The sequence below is a fragment of the Leucopleurus acutus genome, assembly GCF_964270905.1.
Source record: "Leucopleurus acutus genome assembly, chromosome: 1".
Lineage (NCBI taxonomy): Eukaryota > Metazoa > Chordata > Mammalia > Artiodactyla > Delphinidae > Leucopleurus > Leucopleurus acutus.
This window is the reverse complement of record NC_139142.1, coordinates 9,838,990-9,863,169: the sequence shown is the minus strand read 5'-3', so window position 1 is coordinate 9,863,169 and position 24,180 is coordinate 9,838,990. Positions and strand designations below refer to the sequence as shown.

General features: G+C 46.8%; 2 protein-coding genes across 2 annotated transcripts; both read right to left on the bottom strand.

The window, feature by feature from the left end:
- Positions 1-430: 430 nt before the first annotated feature.
- SERPINA11 (serpin family A member 11) lies at positions 431-11,592 on the bottom strand. The gene is made up of 5 exons (XM_082835458.1): positions 11,522-11,592; positions 7,608-8,253; positions 6,174-6,447; positions 3,233-3,380; positions 431-774 (listed from the first exon to the last, which is right to left on the bottom strand). The coding sequence occupies exons 2-5, from the start codon at positions 8,248-8,250 to the stop codon at positions 571-573; spliced, it is 1,269 nt and encodes a 422-aa protein (XP_082691584.1). The 5' UTR covers positions 8,251-8,253; positions 11,522-11,592; the 3' UTR covers positions 431-570.
- Positions 11,593-15,694: 4,102 nt separating this feature from the next.
- On the bottom strand, positions 15,695-23,654 carry LOC309960162 (uterine milk protein-like; the record flags this gene model as incomplete). The annotated part of the gene is made up of 4 exons (XM_082836798.1): positions 22,893-23,654; positions 19,812-20,079; positions 17,948-18,095; positions 15,695-15,901 (listed from the first exon to the last, which is right to left on the bottom strand). The coding sequence occupies exons 1-4, from the start codon at positions 23,527-23,529 to the stop codon at positions 15,695-15,697; spliced, it is 1,260 nt and encodes a 419-aa protein (XP_082692924.1). The 5' UTR covers positions 23,530-23,654.
- Positions 23,655-24,180: the final 526 nt, after the last annotated feature.

Here is a 24,180-nt window from a genome sequence, read left to right as displayed (position 1 = left end):
CGTTTCTGGATTGGCCCATTATTGCATTGGCCTATCCTCACATCCCTTTCTTTTCATAGAACATGTCTTAGAGCCCCTGCCCTGGCTTCAATCTCCTCTCAAGGTGAACTAACTCCTGACATCGAGGCAATGACGTTTCAGGACGACCTCACTTTGCTGCATAGCCAAGATCGGCCACTATGAAGTGAGAGACTCGCTTATTCCTCCTGATATCCTTTGTGCCTTTTCCTAGGACCGAAAAGACACTCAGGAAAGACCAGCAGTGGTGGCAGAAGTGGTGGACGTCTCTGAGGAGACCATAATCGGAGGCTGTTCTCACCTCCAAATTTCTAACCACAGTTGACACTAGATTGGAGGAGATTGTAGAGTGAATGACTGACCGCTGCTCTGCGTGCTCACCCCCCGCCCCCATAAGCATCGCCCCTCACTGTTCACAAAACCCAAGGCCAACTTTATTAGCATTTTTGCACACTGATTAAATGGTCCTCAGAGCAACCCTGAGATGCAGGCTGGCGCTGGCCTTCCTGTTTTTCAGGGAGGGGACAGGACACCCCCGGCCTCCTACCACCGTCACCCTGCAGCTGGGTTGACGACTTTTCCCAGGAAGAGTAGGCTCTGGGTGGTCACCTCCCAAAACAGCACCAGGAAAGGTCGGTTGAAATGGGCGTGTGGGGCCGACGTTGCGTTCAGAGACTGGGGCTGGGAGAGGAGGCCGGAGGCCACACCTGCCTCTGTTCCCCGCTCACTCACGTCCACTGCCGCCTTGTGTGACACCTAGAAGGAGAGAAGAGGGGCAGAGACAGCATCGGGGCAGGGCGTTTCCAGGGGCTGATGCCACCTCACGCGGCACGAGGGAGATGGAAGCGGAGTCACCCCGTTCAGGTCCCACCTTCCCAGGCAGCACTCCAACATTTATTTCATTTTCCGCCCCGTCCTGGTTTCTCCGCCTCCATCATTTCCTGAGGAGTCACCCTGACTGTGCTGTTTGTTCTTTGAAGGGGAGACAGATGGGCCTGAACAGGGCTGAAGGCTACCTGAGCATGCACCAGGCTGCGAAAACCCAACAGAGACTTTTAGGGGCATTTCCCAAGCACCTGGGTGCACGTGGCACAGACCCAAGGACATTTTCTGTCATTTTCTGCTACGAGCTGCATTTGCCCTCTCTTAGCCTCAGTTTTCTCATCTTTAAAATAGCTTGCTCACCTAATTGGCGTTATTTATTTATTTTTTATTGGAGTATAGTTGCTTTACAATATTGTGTTAGTTTATACCATACAGCAAAGTGAATCAGCCATATGTATACATATATCCCAATTAGATTAGGAGCTCCAAAACAAAAGCACTCGCATTTTAGAGATACGATGAAAGGTGCTCCCAGCTTAAAAAAGATTTGCAGTTTAGAATGTTGCAATTGATGGATCAAGGTCCTGATTTGATAGGGCAAGTATGATTATAAATTAAAGAAACTTTTTAAAAATGGTTCTGAAGAACCTAGGGGCAGGACAGGAATAAAGACGCAGACGTAGAGAATGGACTTGAGGACACGGGGAGGGGGAAGGGTAAGCTGGGACGAAGTGAGAGAGTGGCATGGACATATATACACTACCAAATGTAAAATAGATAGCTAGTGGGAAGCAGCTGCATAGCACAGGGAGATCAGCTCGGTGCTTTGTGACCACCTAGAGGGGTGGGATAGGGAGGGTGGGAGGGAGGGAGGCGCAAGAGGGAGGAGATATGGGGCCATGTGTATATGTATAGCTGATTCACTTTGTTACACAGCAGAAGCTAACACACCATTGTAAAGCAGTTATACTCCAATAAATATGTTAAAAAATAAAATTTAAAAAAAAAGAAATTTTTTTTAAAAAACATGAAAAGAAAAATGGATTGCTCAGCCTGAATCAATGGTTTTCAAAATAAGCTCAGTGAAACCAGGTTGTGTGATGTGCCAAGCCCTCCACTGGGCTCCATGAAAAGAATTCTGTTTTTTTAAAACCTCATTTTCACACAACTCCTTAGGAAGGATTCTGAGGCTTTAACTAAAAAAAGTTGAAAAACATTGGTGTTCACAGTCTCTTTCATTTCCATAAAGGTCTATGAAGAGATAAATCTAACATCTGAGGTCACTGTGGAAGAAATTCTGTAAAAAACTAAACTATTTCTTTTCCTTTTTGTTTACCTTCTCCACAGAGGGTGCACATGCGTATACACACACACGCACACACACACACACACACACACACACACACAAGACCACATCCCTGTTCCTTGGTTTCACATTCCAAATCTCAGCTGGTCTTTCCCAAATAAAAGAGAGTAAACTTTCCTTATGAAATTTCTAATAAAGACCCAACTGATAATGACTCTATCTTAGGAAGATGATGGAAGAACAGAAAAGTGTCTTTTATTGCCTTCCCTCCTGTGGAAAATTGCATAATTATTCTCAAGTATGAACTCTCCCTTCCTGTAGGATCTCATCAGCCCTCGCCCATGCTTTGTGGCTTACAGTACCTCCTGCAGGAGAACACGAGCCCACCCCATTGACGGTGGTCTTGACTGTGGGACTTGCTTTAGCCAATGACTTGTGAGTGGCCTTGACAGAGACCACACGTAAGGAGAAGTGTTAAGAGATATAGCACATTATCTCTGCTTTTTTCCCACTGCTATAAGAATGGTATGTCCCAAATAGGAGCTTCTCTTTTGACCTACATCCTAGAAGGAAGAAAACATGAAAAGTAGATCTGTAGCCAGATGGTAGTGACACACCTCTGACATGTCATATGGCCAGGTAATAAATCTCTGTGATGATAAGGCACTGAGATTTGGGGATCATTTGTTATTGCAGCAAAACTGATGGATATACTTTCTGTTCATGCCCACTACTCTCTACAGCTATAACAAAGGCAGATAGAGTCTCACTACCTGCCCTCGGAGGAAGTTTAAGGGATAAAATCAAGGCTAGTCCCACACCTGGGGAAACTCTGGCTCTGTGGATGACCCTGAATGTGTGTCTACTCTATTCAAGACTCCATCCTTGCTTTGAAGAATATAAAGGTCTAGAAGAAGGGGGTGGGGATGGAAAGGGAGATGCTTATGAAAAGAAGCCTTAAAGATTGTGATATTAAAAAGCCAGAATAGAAAAAAGGGGGAACTTGACTTTCAAATGCACCTCATGTCAGAGGAGAAAAGACACCCCACCTCTGACAACACACATCCACACTCACCACCTTACCCTGGAGATAGTTCTGTTGAGCTGCCCAGTGATTCCTGAGAAGTCAGCTTCTAAGTTGAATAAGCTGGTGAGACCAATATGGGGGAGTATCTCTTCCAGGTTATATGTTCCAGAAATGGAAAACCTTGGCAAATGCAAATCCAACAGGCTGGGGAGAGAATCAGACGGAGAAGCACTGCTGTCTTGTTATCTGTGCTGCTTTTGACATGTCTGGGGGCAGCCTGAGCTTTGGGAAGGAGACGTGCTTCTCAGAGTGTGGGAACCAGTCTTCTCATGACACTACCTGCTATGCCAGGACATTCCACAACCCAGAGCTTCCTTCTCTTCAGACCTCGCAGAGAGTCTGTGTCTGGATCTGAGAAGACTCCTGGCATAGCCATAGGTCTTCATCTTTGTCACATTTCTGGAGGGCTTTCTAGGTGCCAGACGTTGGATTACAAGGCTTCACTGATCGAAGCCATGTAATAACCATGGAAGTTAAGTACGGTTAACATTATCCCACCTCCATATCCAATTCATCAGCAAGCTCTGTTGGCTCAGATTCTGAACTATATCCTAAATCCATCTACTGGCAACCCCCTAATAGAAGGTACACCATCTCTCACCTGTCTGAGCTTCACGGCCTGTTGAAGATCTGATGAGAGATCATGCATGTACAGTGTGGGCACAAATCAATAGACTAACTCTCTCTCCTGTTATTGTCATGCCTTTGCCATCAGATTGCCATATTCCTTGTGCTACATTCACAAGTTTCTTGTGACCCATGGAAAAGCTGTCCCTTTCTTCCTGGGATTATTCTCCTCTGGAATTATTGTCTGACAGTTGCCATGACACCCGCAAGCTTGCTTATTTAATAGCCAGCTTGGAAACTTCTGCCTCGAAGGAATTCAGATTAGAGATGCTAATTTAGGTTAGAGCATCTTTACCAGTTTAACTCCTGGGCCAATATGAGGGTCCTGATGTCTAACTGAAATGGGAGGTAGTTGGAAGTCAGGGGTTGAATGGCGAAAAAAAGGAAACAAATGTGGACAACAGAAAACAGGGCTTACTTGACATAATTTTTTCACAGGTAGAACTTGGAGAGTAGGCCCTACCATGGAGGGGGCTTTGAGTACAGTCTAGCTGAGGGGTGTCTGTTAGAGAGCCCAACGCAGAGTAGGTGTTCAATCAGTGTAAATGAAGACATGGAGTTACCAGGAAGCATGATTCCTCTGAAAAAACTCATCTTTCTCACAGCTGAATGGAAATAAACCTGGCAGCCTGAATTTTCCATGTCTGAAAGCCCATTCAAATGCTGCCATGATATTGGAACTCTTGGGCACAAGAAATGGTATCAGGGAGCATTTGAGGTTTAGAAAAATAACTTGGATTGGTTTTGATTTTTGAAGGTCTAAGTGGGAGGTCAAAAGAGACCCTTCCTAAGGGAAAACCTACTGGTCTAGAAGATCCTATAGTATTTCCTCCTGTGATGGGGGAAGGGGCAGGTTCACTCCAAGGGAGCTTAGGAATATGGGGCTGGAATCAGAAACTGACCAGAGCTATGTAGATTCACAGACAACAGGAATAATACTTTAAATCCTGGCTTCTGTTCTTGACCTGTATCTCTTTTATTTGGTACTTGAATCTCTACCCCCAAACAATACACCCTTTCTCTATCCTTGATACCTCAATGTCACTGGGGTGCTGAGAGAAGGCTCCCATGGACATGCAGGTGACTGACGCCTACCAGTTGGTGATGGTGGATTAAAGATGGCCATCAAGATGTTTAGTCTATACGCCCCCCGTCCCTTGAATCTGGTGGGTTCTGTGAATGATCTGACCAGTAGAATATGGCAGAAATGACACTGGCAAATTTCCGAGCCCAGGCCTTAAGAGAGTGGGAGCCTTCACTTCCTGCCTTTTAGAACGCTCCTTCTTGGGGCCCTGAGCTGTCATATAACAATATCAACTGTGCTGAGCTGCTGTGCAGAAGCCCAAGCTAGCCTCATGGACATGCTGCATGGAGAGGGAGAGAGGTGCCTGCTCGGCCCTTAGCTCAGCCAGCCGGCCAGCCCAGCCTCCAGACATCTGAGTGGAGGAGTCTTCAATATTCCCCCCTTGGCCACCATCTGACTCCATCCTTGAGAGACCCAAGTGAGAACCACCCAGCTGAGCCCAGTACACCACAGAACTGAGAGAGATACCAGATGGGTGTTTTTTCAAGCCATTCCATTTTGGGGTGGTTTGTTATCCAGCAAGAGGTAATTAGAACTTGAGGCCAGATTTTATCCCAGAGTGCCCCATAAAGGAAGATACACTTCAAGAATGGGTAGCTGGAGTATGGGGTCTAGGGAAATCAGAAAAGGCTAAAACCACTGTGAGAAAAACCACAAACCAAAAAGCAAGTGAGATAGAAGGGGGTAGGTAGAGATTCCCCCAAACTGGCAATTGGCATTTTGATTCTTACAATGCTTTTCTTGGTATTTAATTTTTTAAAGAAATGTTTTAATTAAAACAGAGGCACTCTTAAGAAATACCCACTGTTCTGTGGGGGTCATAATTATTCTTAATAATTGTCCTTGATCTGATTTGTTGCCTACACTTAACTACCTTCTGGTAGTAAATTATTATTTGGAGAAAAAGAGAAGAGCAAAGGCAGAAAGATGTCTGGGAGGGGATAAGAATGATTAATGCCTGGTGAGCACTTCTCCTGCACCAGGTACCAATTTCATATTCTATACATATTAACTCGATTAATCCTCCAACTAACCAATGTGGTGGTTATCATGGCCCCATTTTACATGTGAGGAAATTCAAGGCCCAAAGAGCAAGAATTGCCCAAGACCACACAGTTGGTTAGCTGGTAGGGCAGTGAGCCAAGCCAGGGCTTAGGGTCTTGCAACTGGAGCTGATCAAGGCCCGCTCAAGTTCTTGAACAAAGTCCTTGCACTCTGGCACTTACCTGGGGAGGAGCAGTTGATCCCACTTCCTCAGGGTCTCTGGCTGCAGGGCAGCCTCTACCTGAACCATCTTTCCCGGGTCAGGGAGGATTAGCAGGGCCAGGGCGTTTCCACTGTATTCCATCTGGAGGACGGTGCAGGCCACCTCCTGATCGTAGAGGAACCTGTGCATTTCCTTTCGGTGCATCATGGGGATGCGGAGAGAGGTCCTCTCATCCACAAAGAAGCTCTCTTGCTTTGGGGTCTGGTAGCGATTCAAAGGATGCTTCCACTTGGCTTGGAACACAAAACCCACAAAACCATGAGAACACACTCTAAGAGAGCAAGTCTAGGCAGACAGGCACTAAGCCACACTGGTTAGAGATGCAGAATCTGTCACAGTCTTGTCCCCGTGTGTAGTATCTCGTCTCTTTCTACTTATCATCTCCACTGACAACCACCTCCTGACAGCACCGATCTTGGTGACAGGGAGAGGGGGCTGGCTCATCCTGTCCCTCACACCCACTTCCAAGTGACCAGGTACTGCTGATTCTGCCTCCAAAGCCACACCTTGATTTGAGACCACCGTCTTACTTTGAACCATCTCACTAAGCTAACTTGTCTCTGTTCTTCCACCCTTATTCTCATTTCCCAAATTGTAGCCAGACTGAACTTTCTACGACAGGTATGTCACTGCACTGCTTTGAACGTTTTGGTGATTTGGTGATCCTAAGATAAAGTCTAGGGTTCTCAACATAGCCCCTGATTACTTTTTTTATTACAACTCTCAGCACTCCCACCTAGGCATTCCACTATTGTGTTCTATGTTCCAGTCCAACTAAATTTGTTTCTTGAAAGTCAATGGTAGCTCTTTTCCTTGGACCTTTCCTCACCTTTGGAGAATCAAAGATGATTCAGACTCAGACCGTAATGGTTGAACCCATGGATGTGAGGGATACACACCAACCCTAGGATAGCGGTAGCCTCTGGGGGGGGGGATGGAAGGAGGAAAATGGGACCAAGGGATGATTAAAAAGGAATTGAACTGTATCTGCAATATTACATTTTTTAAAAAAATAAAAATCTGAAGTAAATAGTAAAAATGTTAATATTTGCTAATTCTTGGTGGGAGGGAGTGCGTGGTGGATTATATGTCATTCTCTGCATATCTCTGTAGGTTTGAAATAGGCAATAATATAAAAAATAAAATATTTCTCTAAAAAATGAAGTATTAATAGAAAAGTGAGATTGAGTGTCAGTGGTATTAAAAATCAGGATAAAACTAGAATAGGAAAAACATGGCAAGAGAAATCAAATATTGATAAATTAAGAAGTAGCCCTATAAGAACATTATTTAAATATACAGAGGCAACTTTCAGAAGAAACAGCTACAGGCTTTTAGATAGATGCCTTTTAGGGGCAGGGCTGGGGATGGAGGAGCCGGAGGTAGCCCTCACCTTTGAAGAACATGTAATTCAAGAGAACCATGAGCGTGTCTTGGGTGAGCTCCTCCAGGAAGTCCACGACCTGCCCATACGTTTGCTTCTTCACGAAGTCATTTATCTGCCTCCTAGTTGTATTAGAGTCCGTGAAATTGACAGAAAAAGCGAAAGCCCGGTACAGCTCCCTGATGTTGCCCAAAAAGTGCTGCTGAGGCTTCAGCTGCTTGTCCAGGAACAGGGAGTTGCCTACTTTCAGTTCAAGTTTGGGGCTAGGCAGGTCAAGGGTGTGGATGAGGCTCTGGAAGCCCCGGTGGATGTCAGTTTCTGGGGTCTCCGTGAGGTTGAAGCCGAGACCTTCCAGGATCTGAGCTGGAGTGTCAGCTTGCGCCCCCAGAGAGAGCAGGGCCAGGGTGCTGGAGATGCTCACCGGGGAGAAGAAGATGTTTCCTGAGGTTTCTGCTGCCAGCTGCTTATATAGACGCAAAGCAAAGTTGGTAATGGTGGGTGTGATTTTGCGGTAGGCCGGGAGGGCTTCCGAGAGCTGGCCACGGGGAGCTTCAGGCACCCCCAGGCTCTTATCTCCGCGGGCAGGAAAGGGTTGCCAGTAGACAGAGGCCAGGATCCCCGCTCCCAGCAGCCACTGCCACGCTGGCCCCATCCTCTAAAAACAAGATGGTGAACACATCATTCTCCTTCATAAGTAGCTTCACAGTGCTTCACATTTACATTCGTCAGGGAATTTACATTTACATTTACATTCGGCAAACCTCCCATCCAAACTGGATCCCACAGAGGTGTCAGGCGGGGTATCGTAAAGCAGGGGTCCCCAACCCCTGGGCCGCACAGCAAGAGGGGAGTGGCGGACAAGCAAGCAAATTTTCATCTGCCGCTCCCCATTGCCTGCGTTACCGCCTGGACCATCGCTCCGCAAACTCCGTCCATGGAAAAATTGTCTTCCACGAAACCGGTACCTGGTGCCAAAAAGTTTGGGGACCACTGCTACGGAGGGTGAGGCGGTGATGAGCCAGCGGGCTCCAGATGCTTTCCCCCAGGCTAGAGTCAGAGCAGCAGCCTCTTGTCTGCTTTACATATTGATTTGCCTGTAAGATTTTGCTGAGAAAAGGACTCTGGGCTATTAAAAATAGAACTTCTGTGGTCTTTTCTGCCTGCATTCCTCCCTGCATCTATCCTTCCTCCCTCTCTTCCTTCCTTCCTTCCTTCTTTTTCTTTTATCTTTCTCCTTTCCAGTCATTCTTTTAATCACTCGTTAACTTTCAAAGACTGGGGCAACCCTCAATACTATGGAACGAATGGTCAGGACACTGTGACACAAGTGATGTTGGGCTTCCCCTGCACCTAGGTGTTGCCAGTAACTAGAATCTTGCTGACTGGAGGGGAGAGGATAATGTGTGGAACTCCTGGGCCAGGCTCTCCCAGAAAGAGGAGTGCCCTCTACTTTTCTGGTCTCCATTTGCTGGAGTGTGAATGCGACGATCAGCCCTGGGGACCTTGCGGGTGGGCGCAGCTCATGAGGAATGAGGGGTGGCAAAGCTGCAGGATGGATGGAGCCTGAGGGTGGGGAAGAGACAAGAAAGATCTACTCTGTCTCCATCAAACCCGCTATTTCGAGTACCTCTTGTCACACGCAAGGGCTGAAACCTGTATCTTAGTTGATGGAGAGTTTAAGGAAAGATATCTGTTAAATTGTACCCCTCGTCCCACAAATTCATATGTTGAAGTCCTAATCCCCAGCATGTCAGAGTGTGATCTTGTTTGGAAATAGCATCAGTGAGATATAACTAGTTAATATGAGGTTAATATGGGCCCTAATCTAATATGACTGGTGTTTTTATAAAAAGGGGAAATTGGACACAGACATACACACAGGGAGGAGATGTAAAGATGACGGCAGAAATCAATCAGGGTGATGCTCTACAAGCCACGGGACACCAAAGATTGCCAGCAAACCCCCAGCAGCCAAGAGAGAGGCCTGGAACAGACTGTCCCTCAGAGCCTCAGAAGGAACCAGCCCTGCCAACGCCTTGATCTTGGACATCTAGTCCTCAGAGCTGTGAGAATCCGTTCCTGTTGTTTAAGCTGGGTGGAAGTTTGTTATGGCAGCCCTAGGAAACAAATGCAGTAACTCCTGTGCTTTAAGTTATAAAATGTGCCAGAAGAGCCTTCGTGTCACCCGAGGGGTTCAAAGTGCTTCAGGGTTGGGAGCGAAGCTCCAGCTCAAGGTGAAGCTGCAGTGTAGACAATGTGCTTGTCACACACACATCCCCACGTGCACACACTCGGACCCCCCCATCCCCCGCCTTGCTGTCCTCCATAAGGAGTCTCGTCCCCTCGCTCCCTTCAAAACTGACCCTTCTGTTGTCCCATTGCCACAGCGGCTGCCCACAGCTAATCACCCCATCCTTGTTGCTCATCTGTCCTGATAAATTTTGTGTCTTAATCAGCACCTTTAATACCTTTTGCCCAAACCAATGATCTCTGGGTCACTTACATATTTTTGTAGATGATTTATAGCGCCTGGTGCTCTAAATACCCAACCAAACCCCCAAGGCCAGTTGTCAGGAGGGACGAATCTAGCCGCGTTATCGATTACGTTGAAACACATTTGCTGGTCAAAGTACTGCAGGCAGTTTCCCAATGCCATGTCCTACCCCCTCCAGCACAGCTTGCTGTAGGCCCGCTTAATTTCTGTTCATATTGGGAAGCAGAACAATTTAAAAATTGGTCTGCTCCTGGGGAAAATTAGAAGTACAGCTGTAATAAAACTATTTCCAGTTTATTCTTCTTACCCCAATGAACTCACCACCATTTTCTACTTACTGAACCCCCGGGATACCCAAACTTGCAGAGGATCTATTTCCCAGAGGACTGAATTGTAAGTCAGGGGGTCCGGGTTTGAATCAAGGCTCTGCAGTTAAATCACTGGGTGATACAATGTAAAGGAAGCTCTCTGAACTGCAGTGTGTTATTTGTAAAATGCAAATGACAATGCCTACCTCCTGGGGGTGGGGTTGCTTGTGGATTATAAGACGTAATACGTATATAGCACGTAGCACATAGGAAGTACGCAGTATTAATTTTCACTCCTTTCTACTGAGGCTAGATATAGTTACACCCAATTTATTCCTTTATTCCTTTTCCAGAAAGATCCCAGAGGAAAATTAAGAACTCCATAATTAATTATAATATCCCTATTTATCATTTCTTTCATGGTAGGGATATTAGCTATATTGTATCATTTGTTCCCGGACAGATTTGTTCTCAAATGCAGGGGGAGGGATGTGTGTGAAGTGGGGATAGTATTTGGATCATCTCAAAGTCTGGAGAAGGAGGTGCTATTATTGGAGTTTAATGGGAGAGAGAAAACTCTCGAAATGCTAGAATAGTCACAGCCAAAGAAGAAGGGTCTGTCCCAAATGCCAGCAGTGCCCCAGTGGAGAAAAACTTGCTTAATTTCTTTAAATTGAATCCTTATGAGAACCTTAAGATCTTGGTAATATTATCCCTGGAGAGAAACACCTATTAAGGAGAGAAACACATATTAAGTGGCAGGGGCATGATTCAAATTCCAGACCAGGCCCCTGAATCATCACTCTTTCATATAACAGAGTTTCCAGTAAAGTTGCTGCAAAAACTTTATCATTTTGTTTTGTGTTGTATTGTTCCGTTTTCTTGTCTAACTTTTTGAGGAATACTGGGAATTTCTCAAAAAATTTAAAGGCCAAGCTATCCATAAAATGTTATTTAAAACCTGAAGTTCCTACTTCAAGCCTTAGAAGGAGTACATCATCACGTTTTTCCTTTAGGGGACTCAGTTCTCCCATTTATTCTACCAAAGTGAGAGAGAGAGAGAGAGAGAGAGAGAGAGCTGCCACCCCGGCCTTCATTTCAGACACAAGCGTGGTACTCACAGCAAGGTCCCTGGGCTGGGGGCCCTGGGTCTTCAGCGCTGCATCACCTCCTACCCACAGGAAAATAGTGTTTGAAGGTCACGGCAGCCTAGTCAATATTTGTCAGGTCAATTCCTGGAACCGGTATGAAAACAGGAAGTGACCTTTTCTTCAAAGTTTCTGCCCTGCCAGCCTGTCCTACAAAGCGAATTGTGACTCTGGACCCAGCTTGGTTTGAGGATGTTCTCATGTTGGAGGTGGCAGCAGGGGGTCGTGATGCGGAGGCTGCTGATCCATTACCTGTGTTTGGTGTATTGCAGGCAGTTTTCTTTATGAACCACTCTCACAATAGAATGTGAAACGTTAACTATACCTACAGTGGTGATCATTTCACAGTATCTGTAAGTCAAACCATCATGCTGTATACCTTTAACTTATACAGTGATGGATGTCAATTATTTCTCAGTAAAACTGGGACCATTAAAGAATGCGAGAGGCATGATTCTCTCTACTTTACAAATGGGAAGCTGAGGCCCAGCGAGGTCAGTAACTCGTTCGCTCACTAAGTGGGTGGTGGAGCCATCCATCCTCAGAAGACAGATCTGACCCCCCGGACGAGGCCTTCACTACAACACTAAACCGTTCTGGTATTTCACTGATGCTTTAAATAAATATGATCCATGTACAGGAAAAAAAAGACTGGAAGGAAATTCAGAGAATAGAGCAAAATCTTCTCTCCCGCCATATCAAAAGCTTTGTAAAGTGGGATCATTGATTTTTTTTTTTTTTTTTTTTTTTTTTTTTTGCGGTACGCGGGCCTCTCACTGTTGTGGCCTCTCCCGTTGCGGAGCACAGGCTCCGGATGCGCAGGCTCAGGGGCCATGGCTCACAGGCCCAGCCGCTCCGCGGCATGTGGGATCTTCCCGGACCGGGGCACGAACCCGCGTCCCCTGCATCGGCAGGCGGACTCTCAACCGCTGCACCACCAGGGAAGCCCGATCATTGATTTTTGTTTACCTAAGATCTAGAACCAAGCGTGGAACTAAATGAATATTTTTTATGAGTGAGTCTTTTGGTGATGGAATTGGGTAATTTTTATGTTCTTTGTAGATTTTTGTCTTCTCTTAATTTCTCAAAAAGACCATGTATTTTATTTTTAACAAAAAACAATAAAACATTGTTAAAAAGTAGAATTATTTAATTGTACACATAAAGCAAAATAAAAGCTCATTCAGGTCGGCACAGTGGTTCCAATCAAAAGGCACTTTTAAAACATAAAGGCTCCTAGGATACTGAATCTGATGCTATTATAGGGTGGGGCTGGAGGTACCTCTGGCCTGTCCGGTGTGCTGAAGCCCCAGATGGAGAGCAGAAGGTACTCACAGTAGGACCCAACAGGTGTGTGGTGGAAAGGTGAAAGCCAAGGACACTTTGGCCAGGCACTGATGGAGTCTGGTACACCCACTGATGTTTGAGACGCTACCCCTGGGTCTAGAACAGTGCCGAGAACTTTCTGGGTGCTTTATAAAGACACATTTGCAGTATGAATAAACAAAAAATTGAAGTACACGGCCAGAGTTCCTTTCTCACCCAAGAGGAATCCAGTTCACTCTTGGCTTGCACATAAATTACTTGGCTCTTTACAATCGTGTGTCACACGCTAGGGAAGAAGAAACGATCCCGGGACACCCACGTTTTGGAATCGATTACAGACCCCGCCACAGTAGAGACCCTCACAGAGCTGTGGTGGGAATGAAACGTTTGTACGTGGGCAACGTTTATGCAGTGCCTGGCCCAGAGCAAGGAGAGAGAGAGGGATTTTAAGGAATTGGTTCACGCACGTGATTATGGAGGATGGCAAGTCCAAAGTCTACAGAGTAGCCTGTCAGCCTGGAGACCCAAGAAGAGTGGACATTGCAGGTCAAGTCCTAAGGCTGCCTGCTGGTAGAATTCCTTCGTGTTCAGGGGAGGTCAGTCTTTGTTCTATTCAGGCCTTCAACTTATGGAAGGCAGTCTGCTTTACCCAAAGTCCACCAATTTAAATGTTAATCATTCCCCTAAACACCCCCACCAAAACATCCGGAAGAATGTTCGACCACGTATGTGGGCACTGTGGCCCAGGCAAGTTGACACATAAAATTAACTATCACGCATGTCATGTGTTAGTAGGAAAGAGGATTGAGTACCACCTCCTTGGGTTGCTTGGTTTCCTTCCTGGAGTGCAAACCTTTGACCTTGATGCATAGATACCTCACCTGTGTGTCCAATCTCAGAGGCAAAGGGCAGGAAAATGTGCCCTTACACATAAACTCCTCTCACCGTCAACCTTGGAATCACACCAGCTCACTGCTGCAGTCATAGAAAAAGCCCAACCTGGCCTCTAGTGAAGACACCGCATTTGTGGCACCAAAGTTTGTGAGATGGTGCAGCTCGCCATGAGCTTGGGCAGGTGGGCTTGGTTAAGTCTGCAGAGTTGACCTGGGTGCCGACTACTTCTCAGTCGTTTCCCGGGCTTTTTCCTATATGTGCCAATAATCTTCTTGTTTCACGTGCCACTGCCTACCTCCCTTTAGCATGTGGGACACTGAACCCTCAATATCCTCCACGGATACCCTCTACTAAATGGTCCAGGCCCCCAACATCCTCACGAGCACCTTCCCCCTCTGCTTCTGCCGTGGATCTGCTTGGAGATAAGACATACACAAGCATGGATCTCTAGCCCTTCCTCCCTCTGGTTATGCTGTTGACTCACTTCCTGCACGTTTTCTAGAACAATCCACTTTACTGTTCCTCTCTTGAGTTAGCTTCCTTATTGAGCTACTTCTCCAAGCTGCTCTTGTGGCCCATCCCCAGACCTCTCCTTTCTTGGAGCTTGGGTTGTAAGTGGTGATGCAAGTGACAAGCTCTTTTCTTGGGCGTTTGAGCATCCTTGTTAAAGGAATGGACGTTTTAGCCCTGAAGTGACTCCTTTGGTAGTAGATGGAGTTCCTTCAGGGTCACATTGTTCCCAGAAGAGAATAGTTGGGTTGTGTCCTAAACCCCACCACAGAGGGACTTTTGTGGTTTGAGGTGACCAGCCCTCTCTCATCCAGTCCAAGGCTCCTGGGTCTAATTGTGGGCCCCCAGGTAGCTCTGGCTTGGTCATGTCATCGCATGGCTCTGCAGTCAGTCCCCCCTGCCCCATCTTTGGCCTCCAATTTCATTCCTGGCCTTGTGTTTTCAGCACTGAGCCTGGGCTCTCTACCAGAAGAGTTTTATTTCTCTGTCCTAGTCTGCTGCAGTTACTGCTCTGAACTAGCCCACCCAGGCAAGGTCCCGCCTCTTGGGTATCACTCTTGGGTCAGCCTGTTTGGCCAGTGTCTTTGCCAGCTGTGCCCATGGCCTCTGGATCTGACTTCCCTAGTCAAATGTCTGGTTTCCATCAGACTCCATGATCTCTCCCATATGTCCAAGGCAAGTCATGGCCAGCCAGCTAGTTCCCAAGTCCCAGCCTCTCAAACACACACACACACACACACACACACACACACACACACACACACACACACACAAAATCCTGTTTTCTCCTCATCAGTTTTAGTTCGTTTCCAGTAGGGGGCAATAATAACTCCCTCATAGAGGCTTGTTGTAAAGATGAAAAGAGACTAGAGCATGGGGCAGAGAAGATGCTGCCAACATTCTGGGATCCTCTGCTTCTCCGGGTATCCCCATTTCCCCCTGGAGCTGGGTGAACACATGGAAGCCCACCGAGGTGTCTGTGGGTACCAACCCTCTTCCCAGCCTCCTCTCTGCTGTGGGACCTGCCTCTGCCCGCAGCTGCCTGGGGGAGTTAGTACAGCAACTCTTGTACAGATGAGATGACAGGCTCTGGTTGCCAGCTGGACAGGAAGCAAGGCTGATGAGACAGCCACCGACGGAAACAGCTCCCCCACACCTGCTCACCCCCCTCAGAATTGCTTCCCTGCCTATATCAGCCTTCTTCCAGGACAGAAGGTGTCCCAGCCAAATGTGTCTGGCAGGCCCTCAACCTGCTTCTTATCTTGCTCTGTTCTTGGACAGAAGACCAGCAGTGGCCCTCCCCACTCCATTCCCAGACCACACTTGTCAGTCTCAGCATTTTGATGCACAGGGTGGTGAATTGTATTCATTTTATTCATGACCAGCTAAGTTCCTGCGCAGCACAGCCTCGCCCCTCTACTCAGTTTTGGGGTTTAAGACTTTGCCCACAAAGAGGTCTCTTTGAGTCATCTGATCCTCCACAAACAGCAAGAAGGGTCTATTGAACTTCACGACCACAGGGACCTCCTTCGTGTCCACGGGGACCTTCCACACGTCCGCGTCCTTGGCTGCATCCATGATTAAGCCATGCTCGCTCACCTCTATCTCAGCTTGATGCACGGCCTGGGAGAGACAGTTTCCTTCTCAGTTCTGGGAGTGAACTCACCTGGCTGGCTGGAGAGCAAGCCAGGGCGGTGTGCCCAACTATCTCCTGTGGTCAAGATCAGGGAGGCAGCTTCCCTCCATGGCCGATGGCAGGTGGAGGAAAGCTGACTTCCATTCCTAGAAAACCACCCTCAGCTCCCAGCAGCTGGGTTCACCATTGAAGACCAGACGTCCCCGAGTGGGGTTGATACTAGGGTTGGTAATTGTTGAGTTCAGACATTTTCAGTGCAGGGCAGACAGCTCAAGGTGTTAACAGGTTTAAAAGGGAGGAAAGGGGAATAAAACACAGAGGAAGGCTGGGTGGTCTGTAGGCTTAGAAAAAAATCCCATAGAACGACTGAGAGATAGTCATTTCCAACACTTTCAAGAAAAATGTGATAAAAACTACTAGGGGGCTAGCTGTTCTTGTCTCCATCCATGCAAGGACAATTTAACCTCCGTGTAAAAGTGCTTGTGCCAGAACATGCATGTTGGCCTCCCTGATCTGCAAGAGGCCCTGCTGGGGAACGTGGCCATGACATTGCTTGCATTACTGGTGATGGATTCAACATCTCTCAAACCCAGCCCAACAACCAGCACTCAGTGCACACCTGCCGGGTTGGTTCTGTTTGAATTGGACACAGTAAGTAGTGCTTATACCCACTGGGCCACGGGAAGCATGGCATCCCCTCGGGGTCCCAACCCTGGGAACTCCATCCAGTGTCTGTGAGTGACAGGTTCATCATCTCCCAATTAAAGAACAGGACCCCTGCCCTGTCCCGACCCCCAAGGTCATTGGGAGACTCAAGCAAGAGAAACCATGAAAAAGTGCTTTGTAATTTGTCAGGTGCTGTATCACAGGGAGGGATTGTGTTTGCTATTTTTGTCCTGGGCAAAGTCCTCAAAGTATCCTGGCCCCTATGGTGGCCACATAGCAGCCAGCCAGTTAGTGACCTTGGTGGAGTCATTGGAGGGCAGCCCCTGTGCCCACCGGGATGAGTAAAATTATGTCATAAATAAATGTTCCCCGGCATCTGGATGTCTAACTGGCACCTCAAGTTTAGAGAGCCAGTCTCTGTCTGCTCCCCCAAACCACTCCTGCTCCATCTTTCCTGCCTCAGGCATTGGCTCCATCGTTTCCCAGGCTCCAGCTTACAAGCCCGACTCTTCCCTCCCTGCTCCCCAGCTCTGTCTTCAAAAGGCACACAGAGCCTTCTCACCACAGCTAACCCTCCCTCGAAGGCCCCATCCATCCTCCATTATCTCTCACCTGGGTTACCCGCCAAACTTCCTAATGGGTCCCCCTCTTCCTCCAGGGCCATTGCCTGTTCTCCGCGCGGCAAGAAGTGGTCTTTTGTAAAACATATGTCAGCTCATGTCAGCCTCGTTGGTCTCCCATGTCAGTCAGAATAAACCCCCGTCCTGTCCAGGGCCTGGGACACCTACATGACCTGGCCCTGCCTGACTTCTGCCCTCACCTCCTACCAGGCTCCATCTTACTCAGCACTCTAACTGCCTGGGCCTTCTTGGGGTTCCTCAGAAATTTCAAGTTCACATTCCCTTAGGACACACTTGCTCTCTTTGTCTGGAACACACGTCCCCAGGTATTTGCTCCCTTCTCTCTCCTGCCCTTCATTCAGGCCTTGGCATAAAGGCCAACCCAGGCCTTCTCAAGCCTGCTCACTGCACCCCAGCATGCCGTTCCCAGTTTCTCTGCTTTCCTTTCTTCACAGGAAGTATCACTGGGGGACGCAATACATATCTGTCTGTTGGTGTGCTCACTGCCTACCCCGTCAATAGAATGGAACGGCTACGAGAGTAAGGTGTTGTCTGGCTGGCTCACGACTTCACCCTCAGTGCCTCCATTGCTTGATGCAATTACTTTTGAGTGAGTGAATGACGAAAGAACCCCCAAAGCCCAGGGACCCAGTCAGATAAGAGTTATAACTGCTGTATAAAAAAAAAATGTTTCTCAATCAGGACTGTGGTAGATAAAACAGAGACTCTAGAAATTGCCCCACTCACCTCCAAAATAGATAGAGAAGCCTTCTTTGTGATGCTCTGGGTGGCCGCTGTTGTAGTAGGCGCATCTTTGACGTCAATCTTGGTAAGCAGATGTTTTAAGTTTATCTTGGAGGAGATCTTGAACTTGGGCAAAACTAAGTGCACCAATCTGTTGAGAATGAAAACGACAAGGAAGCTGAACAATGTCCCTCTCCTGGGGTCTAGGGGAAGCACCTTGCTTAGGCTGAAAGACCTCTTCCGAGTGAAAAGGTAACAGAAGTATTTGTTCTGAAGTGCTGGGTTGGGGAGAGATTAAAGATGCCGGGGTATGAGCTGCAATGTTGAATTTCCAAGCAAACTGCTTACTCAAAATATACCTTGCTATTCAAATGATTCCCTTCACAGGCTCTCTATGCAAGAGAAGATGAGGGTCAGCCCAAGAGCATCCAGTCCTGAGTCCCTCCAACCCTTCTTCTGGAAGCAGGGGTTTAAATTAGGCAATGACCCTAAATGTGGTGAGGGAGATGGAGGGCATGAGGTCCCCATGCTGCAGGTAGAGCAGAGGGCGTTTTCACAGGAGAGGAAGCTCCAGCCTGCATGAGAAGCTTTCAAACAGAGAGGACTCTTCCCTCTATAGACCAGCCACTCTATGACTAAGGGAGAGTATCAGAATGCGTAGCGCCAGCCCTCCCACCCAACATTTTAGACTATGTCAGTGCGGTGTTGAGCTTCTGATGGGCTAGCAACCCGTTCAGTTGGGTCTCTCTACTGCTGTACCCCCTCTGTCCCAACCAGGAACGTTGTGGTAGGCACAACCATGGCAGAAGATGGCAGACCCCCTCTGCCGTGGCCCTCAACTGTAGGAGTAAACGCTGTTGAGAGATTTCTTCCCAATCTACACATTTACTGCCTGAAGACTGTCTCCCCAACCCTGCCGCTCAGATCAGTGGGCCATTGAAACTCATGATTTCACTATTTAATTTACCCACATTTGATGGGACCTTGGTGGATATCATACCCAAGCTCGGTTAGTTCAATGCTCCCTTCCAGGCATATGCAGTGGGAATCGAAAGATACTCAGTTCAGTGTGGGGCGGAGCATTTGATTGAATGAAAGAGAGCCATGCCTGTCTACAGTGGTCTCAGCTTGAAATTTACCTGCGTAGGCTCCTCCCCTGACCGTCATAACTAATTAAGAGCCCTAATTAATACTTCACAACTGAATTCGCCGATGTCACCCTACTCATTATCTCCTTAGCTTTTACTACAGTTTGAAATTGTGTATTTGTTAGTTGACTTTCTACCTCTTCCACCAGACTGAAAATTCCACGATAGTAGGGAAGTGTTTGGCTAACCATTATATTCCCAGCACCAAGCAGTTTCTCGCATACAATAGGTGCTCAGAAAGTATTTTTTGGGTGAGTGGATCATGGGCTAACATGTGTGTGAAAAGCTGGTTTGCTGAGCTAGAGAGGTTAAAAGCAAGGACTAGTGACACCAAGAGAGATGGGGCTCTGGGTGCCCTTGTAGTCCCTTGTTCCAATCCCTCATGAGACCCGGCTGTGTATATTCCCTGGGGTTCCGTGAAATTCCCATGTATCTTTCCAATAAAGTCCTCTCTTTACCCATCCTGAGCTTGTATGAAGTGGGTTTCTGATGCTGTACATGTGACAAAAAGAACCATAATTAACAGTTTAAGAGGCTTCTGGCTGGTAAGGGGACTCAGGCTGCTATTCTTTCTGTTTGGTTTGTTTCATTTTCTACAAATATGCTAGGAAATAACCAGATGCCAAACTCCCCCCTGCCCACAATAAGGCTTTTACATAGAGGAAGTGAGGGCTGAGCAAAAGTGCAATGCAATAGAATGTCTCTCCTGAACAGGATACCTGAAGTCACTGGCTTTCTGGAGTCTAGCTCGCTTAGCAGTTATCTCTTTTAGAGCCAAGTGGAACTGTCCTGCATCTGGGAGCACAAGAATGATGGACACATTTCCTTTGTAAGGCATCTTCACCATCGTAGCAAGCAGCTCCTCGGAGCGGCTGTAAACCATCCGTTCTGTCTTCCTCATCATGTCCACCTGCACCTTGGTGTTTTCATCCACAAAGAAGTCCTCCTTCTGCGTGAGGTTGCTCTGAAAAGCTCTTTCCCAAATGCCTGGGGGAATCAGGAAGGAAAAAGTCAAAGAGTGATCTGGCGGAAAATCATCACCACCCCCAGGTTCGGGGACCCCAGAGGTCATCAGCTTGGGAAGGAAGCAGTCTATTGGTGGTGATACCTTGACCATAGTGAACAGAATATTTAAAATTCCAGACTGGTGCAAAGGAAAGAAAAGCTAACGCATGATTTTCAAAGATATTCACCATAGAATTTCTTTAAATCTGTATTTCTCAAAGGATGTTTACCAAAATACCTGCCTCTGGAACTATAACACCAAGAAAGGATTCTGTCATCAAATAATTTAGGAAACATTGACCACAGCAACCCTTCTTTGAAAACTCCCACTGCATTTGAGTGTATTAAGAGTTCAAAGAAGTCCTATGGTAAAGAAATCTGTTTAAAATTTATGTAACTTATTCCAGGAGGGAAACTTTTCATCAGAAAGACACACACCTGCGCATACATGCACACCCCTGCGTGAAATCCTACTTTAGCTAATGCACTTCCCCAGTGGATTTAAAAAAAGATTCAAGGTACACACCAGTTAAAAAATGCATGTCACCCAGAGTGACGGCCATCTAGTTTGGTCTGGAAAATCTCTGCAAGTGTTAGCCTTGCTTCTGATTCTATAGCCAGGCTTACGGTCCTCTCTGTTCTGTTTTTACGACTTGCCTTCTAAAGTGTGATATAGATAAAGCTTTTAAGAGGGAATCATGCCCAAGAGTTCTCTGAAGCATCCAGAGACATGATCCCTCCAAGATCATTTGTGGAGCACTTTCTATGTCCCAGGCGCCTAGTCTGGAACTGTGAGTCCAAATATGAATAATGGTCCCAGTAGCCTGAGCAAGCATCCTGTGCTGGGAAGCATTGTTTTTATGAACATTTCCTTCACTTATCATGTAAAGAACAAACAATCTGCATGTCCTGGTAGGAATCCTGTTTAATCCACAACAGTTTATCCATTGATTGACTCATTCAAATCTGAAATTTCTTGAGCTCAAAAAATGTGCCAGGTACCATACTAAGAACTGAGGTTATAGCAGTGAATAAAACAGAGGACCTGTGTCCTCATGGCATTTACTTTCTAAGGGGGATACAGAGAGAAAAGCAATCCCCCACTGTAAATGGTTAAAAGTGTGATGAGCATTAGGAAAGATGCAAGTAAAGAGCTGAGTGCTGGCATGGGAGCACTTCCTCTGAAAGACCAGGGAAGGCCTTCTTGAGGAGGGAGCATTGAGGCTGAGGTTTAAAAGAAGAGGGTGCTCCACCTGGCAAAGAAGGGGAGGAAGAACATTCCTAGGGAAGGAACATCATGGACTAAGACAGGAAAAAGCAGGATGCATTTAAGGAAGAAAGGAAGGTCTTTGTGGGCAAAGCATAACAATGAGAGGGATAGTGGTGGGGAGACACTGGAGGGATCAACAGGGCTCAAACAGCTGGGTCTGGGTGGGATTGCATTCCAAGTGCATCAGGACGCTATGGAAGGGCTTCAGATGGGGGAATGATGTGATTTATGTTTTAAGAAAATTGTTCTGGTCTTTTAATGGAGAAGGGATTGGAGGCAGGCACGAATAGAAACATAGTAATTAGACAGCTGGGGCAAGTCATCCAGGCAAGAGATAGTGGTGGCCTTGGCTACAAATGTGGTAGACCAGATGGTGAGAAGCAAACACACTCCAGATCAGCTCTGCAGGCAGAATCCATGGGACTTACTGTGTTCTTGAATCTGGAGGCTGGAGGGGAGCTTTTGTCAGGAGAAGGTGGGTGAATGGCATTGTGATTCTCTGAGGCAAGCAGATGCTAGGCATGGTTGGGGGGATTGTGTTCGAGGGTCTGTGAAACATCCCCAAAGAGATGTCAGTAGGCAGATGAGTACTAGAGTCTGGATCTCAGAAGAGGTGGTCCAGGCTGCATCTAGAGTGCGGGGAATAGTCCGAGTACAGATGGTGTTTGAGGTCGTGAGCTCAGGTGAGGCAGGAGACAGTTGTAGAAGTCAGAAGAGGAGAAACCAGCCAAGGAGACAAAAGAGGCATGAGCTATGGGGTAAGAGGAAAGTGGAGGGAGTCCTTGGGCAGGGAGGATGGAAGGGGACCTGCCTTGAGGAAGGGGAGGGGACAAGCTCTCCTTCACTGTGACCAGAGGGGAGAGTGAGAGGAGAGGTGTGTGAGTCTTGGGCAGCACATGGAGGACATCCTGTCAGAACTGCTTTCTTGTCCCCATTCGGGCAGGAGGCAAGGCCATTGACTGAGAGTCCATGGCGGAAGGAGACTGGTAATGCTAAGTGGAGGAAGAGGGTATAAATAGATGCCAGTGAGCGGTAACTCTGAGCCCACCTGAAGAAACAAGGGCCACGTCAAGATCTGTGACCTGGAATTTAAACTGCTAGTTTAGACACCTGGTGTGTGATCCTGAATTCAACAATGGACAAAACTTCGAAAAGCATCTCATCTCACGCTGATCTGACCTTACAAAACAAGTGAATTAGCCAATGCTCCTGCCTCTGCAAAAAGATTTCTTTTTCCCTTTTTTACCAGCAAGAGTCATTGCCTTTTTACTCCAAAATATCTTAAGCACGGCAAACAAGATGACTGAGAAGATTAATAGGAGAAATACTGAAAAATGCTAGACAACACAATGATATCAAAGTCCATTTAAAAAGTTTTGGAAGGGGAGGAAGAACATTCCTAGGGAATGTTTCTGGGAAAATGGGATATACTGACAAAAATTTTTTTTTCCTGACTTAAATCTTTTAGGAAACACAAGGGCAAAGTTTACCCCAAATGAGAATTCATGCATTTAATAACCCTCACCTTTGAAGAGAACATAGTTGACAAGACATAGGAGAGTCTGAGGGTCCAGGTGGGTGATTAAGTCTTTGATTTTCTTATGTATCTTTTCAGCCACATAGTGATTGATGGCCTTCTTGGCTTTTTCTGTATCTTTAAGGTCAATCGTCTGGATGTCCACTTCATGTACTCTGTCTATCTGCTGCAGAAACATCTTGTTGATCTTCCTGTTGTTATCGATAAAGAGAACGTCCTTGTGCTTCAGTTGCTCTTGCTTCACTAGCTCATTCCACGTCTGGACAAGATGCTTGTCCTTGTCTAACACTTGGATTTTTCTGAGGTCAAGTCCCAGGTCCTCAATGAGGTTGGTGCGCGTTGTGGATTTGATCCCCAGGGAGAGGGTGACCAGGGCGATGGAGATGGCCACAGGGGAGAAGATGATATTCTTTCTGGGATCCTCAATTATCAAAGCCTTGAACAATTCTTGGGCAAACGCCTTATGGCCAGCTTCCGTCTTCTGGGAGAGAGATGGAATTTTCTTTAATAAGACTAAGTTGATATTCTTTTGGGAGTCTTGCTGCTTTTCACAGAAGATGCTATTAAAAAGGCCACAGAGGATGAGGACCAGAGACAGCACCAGATGTATTTTCCTGTGGGACATTTCTGCAACAATCCAGAGCTGTTATTGGAAGGAAGAGGTATACGGGTGAATATTCTATGGAACATGTTCTCAATGCTGAGGGGATTGAAAAAGGCTCATTCTTACCTGGGTGCAGTTCACCTGGGTGGGGTTGCTATTTGTCCTTAATTGAAGGATCCTAGCTAAGTCTAACAAGGAAAGTCTAATGAGTATTCTGGAACATGACTTCAGACAAATTAAAGGTAAGTGACCTGATTAACAGGGATTCAGTTCTGCCCCTAGCCTACGCTGCAAGTGGGTCTTCTCCATCCACACTGGGGTTTCTTCTATCCTTTTTGCTTGCTCTTCTTCTTTTTTTTTTTTTAATACAGAGGTCATGACAAAAATCCTGAAAAGTGTGGAAAGGAAAGAAACAAGAGGAGAGAGAGAGCACAGATTGCAGATTCAAACATCTGCAGAGATCTGGCCAGAAATACCCACGTGGAAAGACAGCCAGTGTAATGCAATAAGGTGTGCTGGGGACTGTGGAAAATGGGTCATCGTAGCCAGGCTGAAGAGGCAGGTGTCACTCAGCTCCAGCTGTGATTAGTGGCAGTGCTGGGTCAGTGGTGCCGGATTTTTTTGTTTCTGAAGCATCTAGAAATCCATATTTTTACATGAAAATTCAATCTT